General features: G+C 40.7%; 1 protein-coding gene across 1 annotated transcript in view; it reads right to left on the bottom strand.

The window, feature by feature from the left end:
• LOC124776229 (GRIP and coiled-coil domain-containing protein 2-like) overlaps positions 1-16182 on the bottom strand; it is a 282612-nt gene that overhangs the window by 34862 nt on the left and 231568 nt on the right. The window contains exon 18 of the mRNA XM_047251088.1: positions 9918-10029. Coding sequence (XP_047107044.1) covers positions 9918-10029 — 112 coding nt within the window. The remainder of the gene's footprint in view (positions 1-9917; positions 10030-16182) is intronic.

Here is a 16182-nt window from a genome sequence, read left to right as displayed (position 1 = left end):
CAGCGGAGATATGAAATTTCATAAGTGAACCTGTTTTGCACATCACAAGGCACTTGGGCCAAGCCTCACAATCATGATGACATTGCAAAAAGGCTGTGCAACTACAAACCGGCTTGCAGATTATTTATGCATCACTGAGACATGAGGGTGTTGATCTGGAAGCACTGTATCGGCACAACAAGCATGCTATTAATCACCACGAATACTCTCTTGTTCTCGCACAGTTATGCGTGGAATATGCAATCCACTTGTTGCCCTTCCTCCACAGTTTGCAGGGTCTCATGTGAGAAAATGGTAACAGTTTCGCACAAGTGAAGCTTTCTAAAACTGTGCTGATTTGTGGACAGAAGCTTTGCCCTCTCAAGGAAATTTATTATACTCAAACTGAGAATATGTTTAGAGATTCTGCTGCAAACTGATGTTAAGGATATTGGTCTGCAATTTTGCTGATCTGTTCTTTTACCCTTCCTATACACAAGAGACGACTATGCTTTTTTTCCAGTCACATGGGACTTTGTGCTGGGTGAGAGTTTCGCAATAAATGCATGCTAAGTAAGGGGCCATTGCTGTGAGTACACTTTGTAAAACCAAACTGGGATTTAGTTGCTTTCAACTCTTTCTGTTTCTCTATACCACAGCTGCCTGTTACTAAGTCCTCCTTAAAGGAGTCTGTGTGATGGTCAAATGATAGTACGTTTGTATGATTCTCCTGCATGAATGATTTCTTAAATGCAAAATTTAGGACTTCAGCTTTATTTTTGCTATCTTCTATTGCCACACCCGACGACCAACAAGTGACTGGATGAAGCCTTAGACCCACTTAGTGATTTTACACAGAACCGTAATTTTTTCAGGTTCTCTGCAAGATCTTTTTCTAAGGTGTAACAGTGGTAGTCATTGTAAGCTTTGCGCTTCAATGGTAAACAACTGCTCAGAGCAATGTCTGTTGTGTGCTGCTTGGAATAACTTCGTCAATCTGGAATTCTGATCTTCCAGAGTCTAAGACTGTTTGCCATTCCTGGAAGATATCCATCTAAGAAAAACAGCATGACTATCATTTGTTAAAACAACGAATTCTATAGGCTGTGTTCTGTCAATGATTTTTACTATTGCAATACATGCTCCTGTTGCTGGACTATTTTTCATTCATTCCCATCAGCAATATTGCTTTCGTATTGTTGAACATTACCTTCTTTAGCTGGTGACAATAAGCATTTGACATCCCAGAAAAAGGAGCATCCGAGTCAACTAGCAGTTGAACTGTTTGACTGTCAATGAAATTTCCTGTCAACTTGACAAATGTCGTCCATGGAGAATTTTCATCTATGGTAGCCTCACCTTGCTAGATGGCTGCCTTGTTTAGTTTTCCTGTATTCAGCAGTTGGTGAACAGCTGGTATCTTCGTATAGTGACAGGGAACAGCTATGGTGAGTGACTCCATCCACATAACAGCAATGAGCTTCAGTCCACAGGTTGACTACCACCAACTGCAGTTGAGTGGTGTGAGTAGGACTACTGTGATGTATGACATCTTGTGGCACAACACTTGGCCAACTCCAGTCTTATTTCTCTGCAGCAACGCACAATGCTTCCAGGGCATCCACAGTGAAAACATACTGATGTGTTGTCCTCCATCCTCCAAATGTCTGTTCTTCTGGGGGGTGTTCTGCTTGGTGGAGGAGTTAGTTGTACCTGCGTTGGTCAGACGCTGGGTTGTCATTGGATGGTGGAAACAGAACTCCAATTTTGCCATCCATTCTTCATGGTGCGTTCAATTCATGGTGGAGACTGGTGCCAAAGATTGATACACATCCTCCTCAACATTCTTCATAACCTCATGACTTATAGTGTTGATGTTAATGGCTACTACCTATTGTGTATTCAATCCGACAGCTCTGGCTGCCATACACCATTCTCCATTTCTTGTTTACTATCTGGTGTAGGAGAAAGGTGAGCGCAATGTCTTGTTTCACAACTGCCAAATGGACCACATTTGGGAGCTGATCACACCTCTTTCATCAGACTCTTTTTCTGCTGCATTTCCTTGATGTGCTGACATCTTTCCATAAATGATTCTTGTTGTGACACCATTTGCTAAGAGCTTGGTTCATACCTTCTGTGATTCCCTTCATCAAATGTGAGATTCTGCCAATTTCTGTGATATATGGATTCAAAACATTGCAAAGGTACAAATCATTCTGTAAGTACGATTGTGTAGTTTTGCCATGACACTGGGACTTGTTCTTCCTCTAAGCAGACTTGCTGTTGCTTGCCAGAAAATGTTTTCTTCAGTTCAATATGGAATCTGCCGCAGCTTTGTTGTTCTTGAACCATTAGTGGGCTGTGCTGTCTCAGTAAAAGTATATGTTTGCCAAACACATTATATCATACCACCTGTTGCATCTGATGACTTGGTTTAATCCTCTCAGCCATTTCTTTGGGTCCTGACCAGCATCTTCAGGAGAGGGGCGGGGGGGGGGGGGGGGGGGGGGGGGGGGGGACTTACCACTGTTTTGGAATCCACATCTTTCTTGAATATACGGATCTTAGGAATGCAGTACAGATCTTAGGAATGAAGTACTGCTTGTAGTCTAGTTCTGCCCATTTAGGAAGTAGCTTTTGCATTAGCTAATTCAAGCCATGGTGATGCAGGTGTTTTGGAGTTCCTGGCATGTCCACTGTCCCGGCTAAAAACTCACTTTTTCCCATGTGAAAACACACTTCTTTCAAGGTGAAAAATATGCTTTCCCATGATAAGTGACAGTATATTTTCCCTTGGAGTTCTAAAAATATCAATCTGTTGAAAGGTAAAGGTCTTATACACCAGCGAAAAAACTTGGCAAAAAAGAAAAAGAAACGGAAAAAAAAAGTTTTGGAAAGATCTGTGATGTGCATCATATTTTCATATTAAGATATGCTGGTCTTCTGGGATCGACATTCTTCTAAGTGGCTGGTCCATAAAGTGTTAAGTTTTAAATGAGAGTCAAAAGCACATGTAACCTAATTCATCTTGCATAAAAGGAAAATGACTTTGAAACTAACACTTTTCAAAGCATCATTCGCAATATTTTCTCACGACCTGTAAGAAATAGCTTCGTTTCAGCAGCTGCTAGAGAGTGCCAGAAAACATGCGCCTGCGTGTGGGCAGCTTCGATGACATAGAAAGCCCATATGTTCATACATATATAGTATTAAGAGCTGTTACATGATGTCATAAAAGAAATAGGATATTCCAAGAGCATTGGAATTTCATAAACCATACTAAAATGCATAATTCAGCTTAAAATGCAAATTCATAAGTCCAGATTCACAATGAAGTAGGCCCTAATCTGATATTCAGCTTTTCAGTGCCGTTTTCACAATGCACATTTTCTTGGAGTACCACTACTGTTTGGTTCTTTATTATGGCACAAGTGCCACAAGATGAAAATGTGCCCTTAAAATTCAGTTAACTGTTGAAACTAGCCAATAGTGTACAATGAAACACTTCGCTTCTAATAAACTGACTGCCTCTGGGGAAAAGATTACCGAAAGCCACATTTATTTAGCAAACTGACAATAATAACTTCATTGTTCTGCAAGGTGATTGCCAAAAATGTGGAAATAAAATCAGAAAACAAACTAAAAACATATGTTAGCCTTCCATAATTATGTGAATGTGTTTTAATTCACTTGATAGCTCCAAACCACAGACATCAGTTTTGTTTTCATTTGATGTGAGAAGTGTAAATGAGGAGGAAACAGCAAAATCACTAAACGTAAATACGCCTTACGTGGAGAGTAACCTCCTCCCCACTATAACCTAGACTGCAATGCACACATACGAATTTGGCAGCTTGGGCGCACCAGAAAAATGTTTCCGGTAGCATCTGGCTGCTTGCCACTACTGCTGATACAGCTAACAGCCACACTTCAAGCAGCCGGAAGCCAGAAGGTATTGCCCATATGCAACTCAACTGCACATGTGCATGAGCCTGCACTCTACTACTCAAACAAACTTAATATAAACAGTTGTGACATCACGCTCGTTGGCAGTAGTTTATTGTTGTGAAGTATTCCATAGTCCTGAACCTAAAGCCTTTGATACACTTTGCTGTTTATCAGTTCTTACCAGTCAAAGTTACAAAAATTTAACTGAAGACTAAAACAATGAAAACTTCCCAGAATTCAAAAAAATTCCCGGGTTTTCCCCATTTTCTTCTGGACGAAAAAATTCCCGGGTTTTTCCCAGATTTCCTGGAGCTTATAATCCCTGTTCAATGAAGAAATTTTATCAATAGCTCTTGAAGTTAATCATGAAGTTCTTTAAATATTTACAAGCTGTGAGGCATCCCTTTCTCCTTTGTTTAAAATATGTGTGTGTGTGTGTGTGTGTGTGAGAGAGAGAGAGAGAGAGAGAGAGAGAGAGAGAGAGAGAGAGAGATATATGATAATGAAGATAATTTCCTGCCAATTTCTTCATTACCAGTGCTTGGCTTCAGGAAAGAAGTATCAACACAAAATGCAATTTTTTCTTTTGTGCATAAGGCACTATCAGGAGTAAATGACAGGTTGAGCATGATAGTTATTTTCTCTGAATCAACAAATGCATTTGATTATAAGGACAATGCAACACCGTTGCCTAAGATGGAATATTATGGGGTAAGAGAAAATTCTCAAGGGTGTTTCACTTCATATCAGGAATGTGGGAAGCAGATGACTGTCAATCAGTGTCACCAAACAAGGAAGAGGTTTAAATTTGACTGGAGCTGTTTACAGAGTGGGATGTTACAGAGTTTGGATCTGGGTCTTCTCCACAATTCTATTTAGTACTTCCTAATTTGTTACGCAATTTACCTATCTTACATTCTGTATTCTTCTGTAGCACCACATTTCAAAAGCTTCTATTCTCTTCTTGTCTAAACTGTTCATCACCCATATTTCACTTCCATACATGGCTACACTCCATACCAATACTTTCAAAACAGACTTCCTGACACTTGAATCTACACTCGATGTTAACAAATTTCCCTTCTTTAGAAATGCTTTCCTTTCCATTGCCAGTCTGCATTTTATATCCTCTCTACTTCGATCTTCCATCAGTTATTTTGCAGCCCAAATAGCAAAACTCATCTCCTACTTGAAGTATCTCATTTCCTAATCTAATTCCCTCAGCACCACTTAATTTAGTTCAATTACACTGCATTATCCTCATTTTGCTTTTCTTGGTGTTCATCTTATAACCTCCTTTCAAAACACTTTCTATTCCGTTCAACTGCTTTTCCAAGTCCTTTGCTGTCTTTGACAGAAAAACAATGTCACTGGCAAACCTCAAAGTTTTTATTTCTTCTCCCTGGACTTTAACTCCTACTCCAAACGTTTCTTTTGTTTCCTTTACAGATTATTAGATATACAAACTGAATAACACCGGGAATAAACTACAATCCTGACTCACTGCCTTTTCAACCACTGCTTCTCTTTCATGGCCTTCGACTCTTGTAACTGCCATCTGGTTTCTGCACAAATTGTAAATAGCCTTTTGCTCCCTATATTTGATACCTGCCACCTTCAGAATTTGAAAGAGAGTATTCCAGTCAACATTGTCAAAAGCTTTCTCTAAGTATACAAATGCTAGAAATGTAGGTTTGCCTTTCCTTAGCCTACATACTAAGGTAAGTCATAGGATCAGTATTGTCTCACGTTTTCCTACATTTCTACACAATCCAAACTGATCTTCCCCGAGGTCACCTTCTACCAATTTCTCCTTTCGTCTGTAAAGAATTCGTGATTAGTATTTTGCAACCGAGACATATGAAACTGATAGTTCGGTAATTTCAACACCTGTCAGCACCTGCTTTCTTTGGATTTTGAATTATTATATTCTTCTTGAAGTCTTATACACTGTGCTCACCAGATGGAAGAGTTCTGTCATGGCTGCCTCTTCCAACGCTATCAGGAGTTCTAACGGAATGTTGTCTACTCCCGGGGCCTTGCTTCGTCTTAGGTCTTTCAGTGCTGTGCCAAATTCTTCATGCAGTATCATGTCTCCCATCTCATCTCCACCTATGTCCTCTTCGATTTCCATAATATTGAACTCAAGTACTTCGCTCTTGTATAGGCACTCTACATACTCCTTCCATCTTTCTGCTTTCCTTCTTTGCTTAGGACTGATTTTCCATCCAGGTTCTTGGTATTCATACAGGGGGTTCTTTTTTCTCCAAAGGTGTCTTTTAATTTTCCTGTAGACAGCATCTATCTTAACTCTAGTGATATATGCTTCTACATTCTTACATCTGTCCTCTAGCCATTCCCGCTTAGCCATTTTGCTCTTTCTGTCGATATCATTTTTGAGACATTTGTATACCTTTTTGACAGCTTCTTTTACTGTATTTTTATATTTTCTCCTTTCATCAATTAAATTCAATATCTTTTGTGGTACCCAAGGATTTCTATTAGCTCTTGTCTTTTTACCTACTTGATCATCTGCTGCCTTCACTACTTCATCTCTCAATGTCCTAACACTTCTTTTACTGTATTCCTTTCCCCTTTTCTTGTCAACTGTTCCCTAATCTTCCTTCTGAAACTCTCTGCGACCTCTGATTCTTTCAGTGAGGTCCCACCTCCTTGAATTCCTACCTTTTTGCAGTTTCTTCAGTTTTAATCTACAGTTCATAATCAAGAAATTGTGGTCAGAGTCCACATCTGCCACTGGAAATGTCTTACAGTTTAAAATCTGGTTCCTAAATATTTGTTACAGTTACAGGTTACAGTTGCTTGGTGCAATCAGGAGGTTTGGTATGGGAGGAGAGTGGAAATCGAGATAAGTACAAAGGAGAAAAAAAGGCTACTGGCTGCACTGGCAAGTGTCACATTCTTGTAACCCCCCCGGCCTCAACCTTCGCTAGTCCCTTTCCTCTACCTACCTATTCGCATCTCTGCTCTCATTCCAATACTACACAGCCTTCTTCTCTGCCAACTCATCCACTAGTCTTTTTCCCTTTCTGTACTCCCCCCCCCCCCCCCCCCCCCCCCCCCCCCCCCCCCCCCCCCCACACTGCACCTAGTAGTGCTGCCCTGTCCTGTAGCCTCCCTGCATACACCCATAAGCAGATTACAGCTTCCTCCATCCTTGCTCTGTGCCCTGCTACCCCCTGCCCTCTCCCATGTCTCCTCAACCCCCACCGCTAACCTCAGACTGCTGCTTCCATCTGACAAATCCGACATTTCACTGCTGTGGCCAGAGACGGTGGTTGTGTGTGTAAGTAGTGCTTGTAACTAATAGGATAGTCAGTAAACTTCAGCATTTGGATTTCCAGAGAACATATTACTGTTTATCTGCAACAAAATGTAGTTTCTGACATGTAACAGCTGTAGAAGAGAGATTTTATTGTCACATCATACCAGTACATCAACCATTTTAAGTTCTTAGAACTGAAGGTAGGTGGAAGGCTTGTTGGAAGTTATCATGTTCATGATGATCTGCAGAAACTGTATGCTTCTATCTTCACTAAGGAATTATCTCCACTGTCACTGAAACTAAAATAAGAAGACTTGTTTCTTTTGCTTACTTTCACTTTCTACCTCATATGGTGATGTATTCTGGGGCAGGCCTGTGGACTCACTGAGAATATTCTCAGCCCAAGAAATAGGGGTCATACTAATCTGCGGTTCAGTTTGTGAAATTTGTGGGGGTGTTGTCCAGCTGCTTCTCTGCTATCCCTGTAAATTCCGATCCAAGCTTTGTTGTTGACAATACTGACTCATTCAGAAGAAACTGCAACATTCATACAGTAAACATCCAATAGAAAAATAGGCTGTTCTTGGGTAACACTTCTTTAAGCACTGTTGAGAAAGGTGTGCACTATTCAGCAGGTTTCATTTTTGATAGGCTTCTACCAGAGCTGAAAAATTAGGCGATAAACCCCAAGTGTTCAAATCAAAGTTGCAAGTTTTTGCACTGGCACACTACTCCTATTCTGCACAGAACCTAAAGAATCTTCTATGTAATCTTCTCGTGACACACTCCTTTTATTCTGCATAAGAGTTTCTTGCAGTAGTCGAGAATTTCTCTCTGTAATGCTTATTTTTCCAAAATTGTTTACAAATTTTCTAGCCTATAATCCTGTAAACAACGTACTGATTTGTCTATGACCTAGTAACCTTCACTTGCATGACCCCAAAAAACCTTATAGAAGTATAAAAATTGATGGATGGCTCTACACAAGTGATAATGATTTGACACATGTACTGTATGTCATTTTATACCTAAGGAGGGTATTTTGTCAGATCGAAACTGGTAGTTTGTAATTGCACAAATCATGATTTTTTTAAATAGAATATTTTGCAAATGGAGAGATGAAAAGATCATCATGACACTTGTTCAATTATGGGGCACATTTCCTGAGGATAATTTTGCTTTCCACAGCCTTCTACAGCCTCATGCCATTGATCATTGTGCTAATACTTCCATGTTTAGGGCTGGTTTCCCACATGAGGAGTAAGAGGGTGCTCTGCATCTCTATCTGCTGTGCTGCCCTCTTTTGACATGGCTATTGACAGACTAAGGGTGATTTCTTATACACAAAGTCTTCGGACACCACAGCTGATGACTTTTATTCAAAGCCTAATCAGCAGCTGGGAACAAACCTAGAACCTCTGCAACAATATCAAAAAATGCTAACCCCTAGACAGCAATCCTACTGATGTGAAACAATCAATGGTGAGCCCATTTTCACTATATCCACACAATGCACACCATTTATTTATGTCAACTGTCAGAATTGCATCATCTGTACATTCACATGGATTTCTGTGATAGTTCTTTAATTAAGTGACCTTACTGTCTACAGCTGTACCATCCACAATCAGCTTCAGAAAGCTACTAACATTAGCTACACAATCGTTCATACATATTTTGAATGTTAACTGTCCTTTGGACTTTCCTAGAGCATGTCAACGCTGCTTTCATTTCTGATATTTGCCTAACGAGAATGGTGAACTTTCATTGTGGATTAAGCAGGTTACTAACTCAGGGCACAAAATCAAGAGATGTAAACATTACTGTGGAGCTCACTGACTGATCCAGTTATATGTGAAATACATGTTGTGTTAGAGGGAGGAAATGAATAATGCAGAAACACAGTTAATTTGGAGAGTTGACTAGTCTGAAATACAAATGAGAAAAGTGGAAAGTAACAGTCACAAATGTTGTGAGCTTTTCAAAATGAGAGGTTCCATCTTCATATGGGACTAGGAAAAAAGAAATGCATGGGATATCAAGCACATAGCACTAGATACAGTTGATATCAAAAATGACACAGCAGTTTTTATGTTTTTAATCCTTTCATAGAATCTTCAAATATCTTTCAAATACCTGATGTATATTCCATCATTTTTTGGGAGTGCATCTGGGATCTTATCAACTCTTATACCCATGTTTCAGCTGCCACCCTTTCAGCCATTCTCAGGGTGAGTCACCTACAAGATTTTTAAAGTACATTACACTGTAGAGGAAACATTCAAGAGTTAATGACATCTCAGTTACACTCTCAAAAAATGATGGAATACTTGATCTTGAAGAAACACATCTGAGCATAATTTCACACACACACACAAAATAATTTGTGCAATGGATGCCTGCATTTTATTATGATATAATGATAATTTCTAGCTCTATGTTTTTTCTTTATATTTCTTTTCGTACACTGTGTATTTATATCTGATCTATGGGTCTAAAAGAGCTTCTGCTTTTAAATCTCAGTGACGAAAAACTTAGAATTAGAAATTGTTTATAAACTCAGAAATGGATGATTCCTTTCTTTTCCTGTTTCCTTCTTCTTTTTCACCCTTGCAATTTCTAACAATTACTATACTGAATATCTTCAAACATAATTTATAAGCCTATACACCATATTCTTAGAAAAAATTATGTTACTCACAGCCATCTACATCAACTGGAGACTCCAATAGCCTTTCCAGAGGTACAGGTTCTTTAGGCAGGTCTCTAGCACTGCTAAGATGCGGTGACATAGAATCCACGTTTTCTGAACCCTTGTTTAACAAGCAAACAAGCAGTATTAATGTATGTTATTTTCAACAATATTTGTAATTCAATTAAGTGCATATTAATACAACAGATAGTTCAAATCATGAGTAATGAGGCTATATTTTCTATATTTGTCTATATTTTTAACATATATTATTTTTTATTCAATACCACTAATTTGATTTCTTGTTTCACAATCAAAATAATTACATAAAAATACGAAATTTCAAAGAAATTGGAACTGATGAAAATAATACAGGATAATAGTATTCATTGCATCCATATCTCATGAATATTATTTTGAGATACAATAACTATATTATTGTGCTTATATGGCTAAGTGTTTTAGTGACAGCCAGGAAACTCATCATAAAGAAGTGCAGGACATATTCTAGTAAAACACAGTTATGTGGAAAAGTAAGTGGACACCTCAGTATCAATACTTATTGAGAACAAAATGCAGGAAACGAAATATAAGTGTTCATGCAGCACAGAATTGATTATCCATATATAAAACTGACAATTTGTGCAAAGCAGCATTGTAAAACTCTTTCCTGTGTCCATACAAGTTAGGACTGAGTTAAAAACATTTTAATGTACATGAAGTGTTGCTGAAAGATATACTTAGAATTTAGGAGCGTTTGAGAGATGGCAAAGTCATCTGATAGATCAGTACCTTATGACAAACATTTTCTCTGGAGGGGGGAGAAGCCTATCATGATCAGATATACCCAGTGAAAAATTAGTTGCATCTCAGCAGAGCACTTTTGGAATATCATTTCTGAGCAACATCTCTGAGAGCACTTTTGTTAAGACTTCAGTTGTGAACATTATATAATCAAGTTTGGCTAAGCATTCTGCTACAGATGCCTCAGAAGGCGAGACTGTCAAAAGTGATGCCAGGTCCATTCCAGACACTGAGCTGCTGCATGGCTCTAAAGACAGGTCACTGCTGTTATTTTCTGTATCAGGCAGTGACACTTGTGCAGTCACTACATACACCAACCAATGCATTGTAAATTGTGATACAAGTAAATCAGAATATGAAAGTTCCAAAATCATGTTTCAAAATTTATAATGATTGCCCCAGTTTTGTTTGCAAGCTGTTCACACTTTGAAACAGATCATGTGCATATTGTGTAGTGTGTGGCTGTGCATGACGTCTTCAGTTTTACTGCAGCTTTCAGTTTATGTCATTTTGTATTATTTATCTTGTACCAGCATGCAGATAAGCAGCTTGATGGAAGTAGTTGTCATTTGGTAATAGTGAAATTAGGGATAGATCTAATGACAGAATGTGGTAGAGATAAGAAATGAAGGCAGTTTAATTATTATAAAATCAGTGAATAAACTGATAATGAACCCCCACAGGAGAGATGAATTTAAAAAGGAAAGAGTCTGGAAACAATACACTTGACAAAATCTACAAATGTCATGGCAATGATAAAAATACAATCTGTGATGCCAAAAATCAACTGACTAACCCAAATTTTAGCAATTTTAAAAACATCAGGGAAATATTTACAAGAGGCATAACATTACAGTCAATTGCATTAGAAAAGGATAGTAGCTACTCACCATATAGCAGAGATGCTGAGTGGCTGATAGGCACAACAAAAAAGACTGCCAAACAAAGCTTTCGGCCAAACACACCTTCACCAGAATAAATAACATACGCACAGACACTCACACAAATGCAACTCACACACACATTAGCAATCTCTGGCTGCCAAGGCCAGATTATGAGAAGCAGCGTATGATGGAAAAGCAATTGGGTAGTGCAGGTAAGGAGGAGGCTGGGGCAGGTAGGGGGAGGGATAGCAGCATAGGGGTGGGGGATGGTAAAGTTCTGCTGGTCAGAACATACAGGAATGAGATGTGGAGAGGGTAGGGCAGCTAGGTGCAATTGGGAGGTTAGACAAAGGGGAGGGGCGGCAACGGAAAAGTAGAGAAGTAAAAAGACTGTGGGTGTGTTGGTAGAACAGAGACTGCGTACTTCTGGAATGGGAAAAGGAAAGGGGATAGATGGGTAATGACAATGATTAACAAAGATTGAGGTCAGGAGGATTATGGGAACGTAGTATATATTGTATGGAGAATTCCCATCAGTGCAATTTAGAGAAACTGCTGTGCAGTTTAGAGAAACTGGTGTTGGTGGGAAGGATCCAGATGGTACAGGTTCTGAAGCAGTCACTGAAATGAAGAACACTGTGTTGGGCAGCGTGTTCAGCAACTGGGTGGTCAAGCTGTTCCTTGGCCATTCCTGGCTGCCGTGTCCACGTAGAATGTAGCACAGTGGTTGCAGCTTAGCTTGTAGATCACATGACAGGTTTCAAAGGCAGCCATGCCTTTCTTTGATGGAACAGGTGATGCTTGTGATGCATCAAAGGCAGGGTTGCCTGTGAAAACAGTCAAGTGATCTACAAGCTAAGCTACAACCAATGTGCTGCAATTTATGTGGGCATGACAGCCATCAAGCTAGATGTCCACTTGAATGGCCACCAACACACTGTGGCCAAGAAACAGTTGGACACGCTGCCCAACACAATTTTCTTCATTTCAATGACTGCTTCAGAGCCTGTGCCATCTGGGTCCTTCCCAACAACACCAGTTTCTCTAAACTGCACAGCAGTTTCTCTAAAGTGTGCAGATGGGAATACTACATTTCCATAGCTCTCCTGGCCTCATCCTTTGTTAATCATTGTCCTTACCCATCTACCCCTTCCATTTTCCCATTCCAGCACTATACAGCCTCTTATCTACCAACAAACCTACAGTCTTTTTACTTCTCTACTTTTCCGTTGCCACCCCTCCCCTGTGTCTAACCTCCCAACTGCACCTAGCTGCCCTACCCTCTCCCCACCTTGACCCTGTATGCTCCCACAAGCAGCACTTCCATCACGCACAGCTGCTTGCAGTCTGGCCTTGGCAACCAGAGACTTTGGTAGTGTGTGTGTGTGTGTGTGTGTGTGTGTGTGTGTGTGTGTGTGGGGTGTGTGTGTGTGTGTGTGTGTGTGTGTGTGTGTGTGGTGTGTGTGTGTGTGTGCGCGCCTGTCATCTATTTTTGACATAGGCCTTTTGGGTCGAAAGCTTTGTTTGACAGTGACAGTCTTTTTGTTGTACCTATCTGTGACTCAGCGTCTCTTTTATATGGTGAGTCTATTCTTTTAATAACATTGATGAAAATAGACAATCTTGATTCATGTTTGCTTAACTGTTTCCACTGGTCGAGACAGGTGAATGAGAAACGGGTGGCAGTTCTGATGTAGCACTGTTTTCTTGCTGCCTAGTGCCGGGTGAGGTGTGCCAGTACTCTGTGTAGTTGTGGCCGCTGTGGCCTCCTGCATGCCTGTGTGTGTTGCTTCACGTGAATTGCAATTCTGTGGTGCTATTACTGCTGGCAGCCAAGATGCCAGATTTCTGCACCCACCCCGTCTACTCATACTGGTGGGTCTCTTGGCAATTTCAATCACCTCTCAAATCTTCCGTCTGAAGATAAGATGCTGTTTTGCCAGTATGTGAGCTTCTAGAAATTCTACACACATCAAAAAAGTTTTGCATCAACCTCGGTTCTGAGAGTTCCAGAACCTGTACAGAAAATTGGAATAGAGATCGACATAAACATCATTTCTGCCCTTTTTATAGCTCATGAAAACCACATACTGCATGCTATACCACCATACAGTGAGACCTTCAGAGGTGGTGGTCCTGACTGCTGTACACACCGGTACCTCTAATAACCAGTAGCACGTCCTCTTGCACTGATGTGTGCCTGTATTCCTCATGGCATACTATTCACAAGTTCATCAAGGCACTGTTGGTCCAGATTGTCCCACTCCTCAACGGCAATTCAGCATAGATCTCTCTGAGTGGTTGGTGGGTCATGTCGTCCACAAACAGCCCTTTTCAATCTATCCCAGGAATGTTCGATAGGGCTCTTGTCTGCAGAACATGCTGGCCACTCTAGTCGAGTGATGTCATTATTCTGAAGGAAGTCATTCACAAGATGTGCATGATGGGGGCACGAATTGTCATCCGCAAAGACGAATGCCGCGCCTGTATGCTGCCGATACAATCGCACTATCGGTCGGAAGATGGCATTCACATATTGTACAGCCGTTATGGTGCCTCCCATGACCACCAGCAGCGTACATCGGCCCCACATAATGCCACTACAAAACAGCAGGGAACCCCCACTTGCTCCACTCGCTGGACAGTGTGTCTAAAGCATTCAGCCTGACCAGGTTGCCTCCAAACACGTCTCTGACGATTGTCTGGTTGAAGGCATATGCGACACTCATTGGTGAAGAGAGTGTGATGCCAATCCTGAGTGGTCCATTCGGCATGTTGTTGGGCCCATCTGTACAGCACTGCATAGTGTCAGGGTTGCAAAGATGGGCATCGCCAGAGACATCGGAAGTGAAGGTGGGCATCATGCAGCCTATTTCGCACAGTTTGAGTCGTAACACACGTCCTGTGGCTGCATGAAAAGCATTACTCAACATGGTGGTGTTGCTGTCAGGGTTCCTCCAAACCATAATCTGTAGGTAGTGGTCTTCCACTGCAGTAGTAGCCCTTGGGTGGCCTGAGCGAGGAATGTCATCGACAGTTCCTGTCTCTCTGTACCTCCTCCATGTCCAAACAACATTGCTTTGGTTCACGCCGAGATGCCTGGACACTCCCCTTGTTGAAAGCCCTTCCTGGCACAAAGTAATAATGCGGACTCAATCGAACTGCGGTACTGACCAACTAGGCATGGCTGAACTACAGACAACATGAGCCATGTACCTCCTTCCTGGTGGAATGACTGGAACTGATCAGCTGTCAGACCCCCTCCGTCTAACATGTGCTGCTCATGCATGTTGTTTACATCTTTGGGTGGGTTTAGTGACATCTCTGAACAGTCAGACAGACAGTGTCTTTGATACAATACCCACAGTCAATGTCTATCTTCAGGAGTTCTGGGAACTAGGGTGATGCAAAACTTTGTTTGATGTATCTGTTTGCCACACTCATCCTGGTGTTCTGCCACCACTGACTTGTGTGTTGTCTTCGTTGGATATATTTTTCATGTTCAGATATTCGTCTGCTGATCTCTATAGGCTCCCCTCTCTTGCCTCTTGCAGCAGACATCTTGATGAAAGCATTTAAAGAAATAATACGACAGTACGCACCGTTATGCCCAGAACGCTGGTTCCTATTTGTTGATGATGCCTTTGTTATCTGACCACATGGAGAAGAAAAGCTACAGAATTTCCACTGCCCAACATCTTAATTAGCAGCACAGCAAAATCCAATTTACTACGGAGACAGAAAAGAATGGGGTTCTGCTTTTCCTCGAAGGTGAAGTTTACGGAAGCCTGACAGTAAACTTAGCCACAGAATACATAGGAAGTGCGTGTGCATTGTACCTATACCCTGCCTCCCACCATCACCCTATGCAGAAAAAATCTGCCCTGCACACTTTAACCAAGAGGGGCCACCGGATTAGCGATGCATAACATCTGAAGGCTGAACTACAAAACCTCATGTCTGTTATTCGGAGCCAATGGTTATGGGATATAGATGACACATAAAACTATGATGACAAAGGATGAAGAAAATAATAAAGTGCAGAAGGAAGGACAAAAGGCATCCTACTACCATACATTCAAGGGTCACTAAATGTATGGGCAAAATTCTTCATCGAGCAGGTATCAAGCCAATTTTCTGAAGCAGTAAAATAATAAAATACATTCTAGGCATGACATTTTATTGAATATTGGTACGGCAAAAGCTGAAAAATAGGGTAATGAAAGTACAATATATTGATGGAAGACTGATGATGATACGACTGCAGGGTAGTTCGAAAGATATGGTGTTAATACAGGTATATATGCCAACCAGCCAGCATAGAGACGTGGAAGTGTAAGAATATTATAAGAAAATACAAGAACTCATCGAGAAAGAAAATAGAAATGCCCACATTATCATCATGGGTGACTGGAATGCAGTGGTGGGTGAAGGAAGAGATGAAGATACAGTAGGAAAACTTGGATGAGGAATAAGAAATGAGAGAGGTGAACAACTAATTAGCTTCTGTAAAGAAAATTCATTAGCAGGGGGTAACACATTATTTGAACACCACAAAAGCAGACGTTCGCATGGATATCAAATTT

Source organism: Schistocerca piceifrons, chromosome 2 (genome assembly GCF_021461385.2).
Source record: "Schistocerca piceifrons isolate TAMUIC-IGC-003096 chromosome 2, iqSchPice1.1, whole genome shotgun sequence".
Lineage (NCBI taxonomy): Eukaryota > Metazoa > Arthropoda > Insecta > Orthoptera > Acrididae > Schistocerca > Schistocerca piceifrons.
This window is presented reverse-complemented; position numbering and strand designations above follow the sequence as displayed.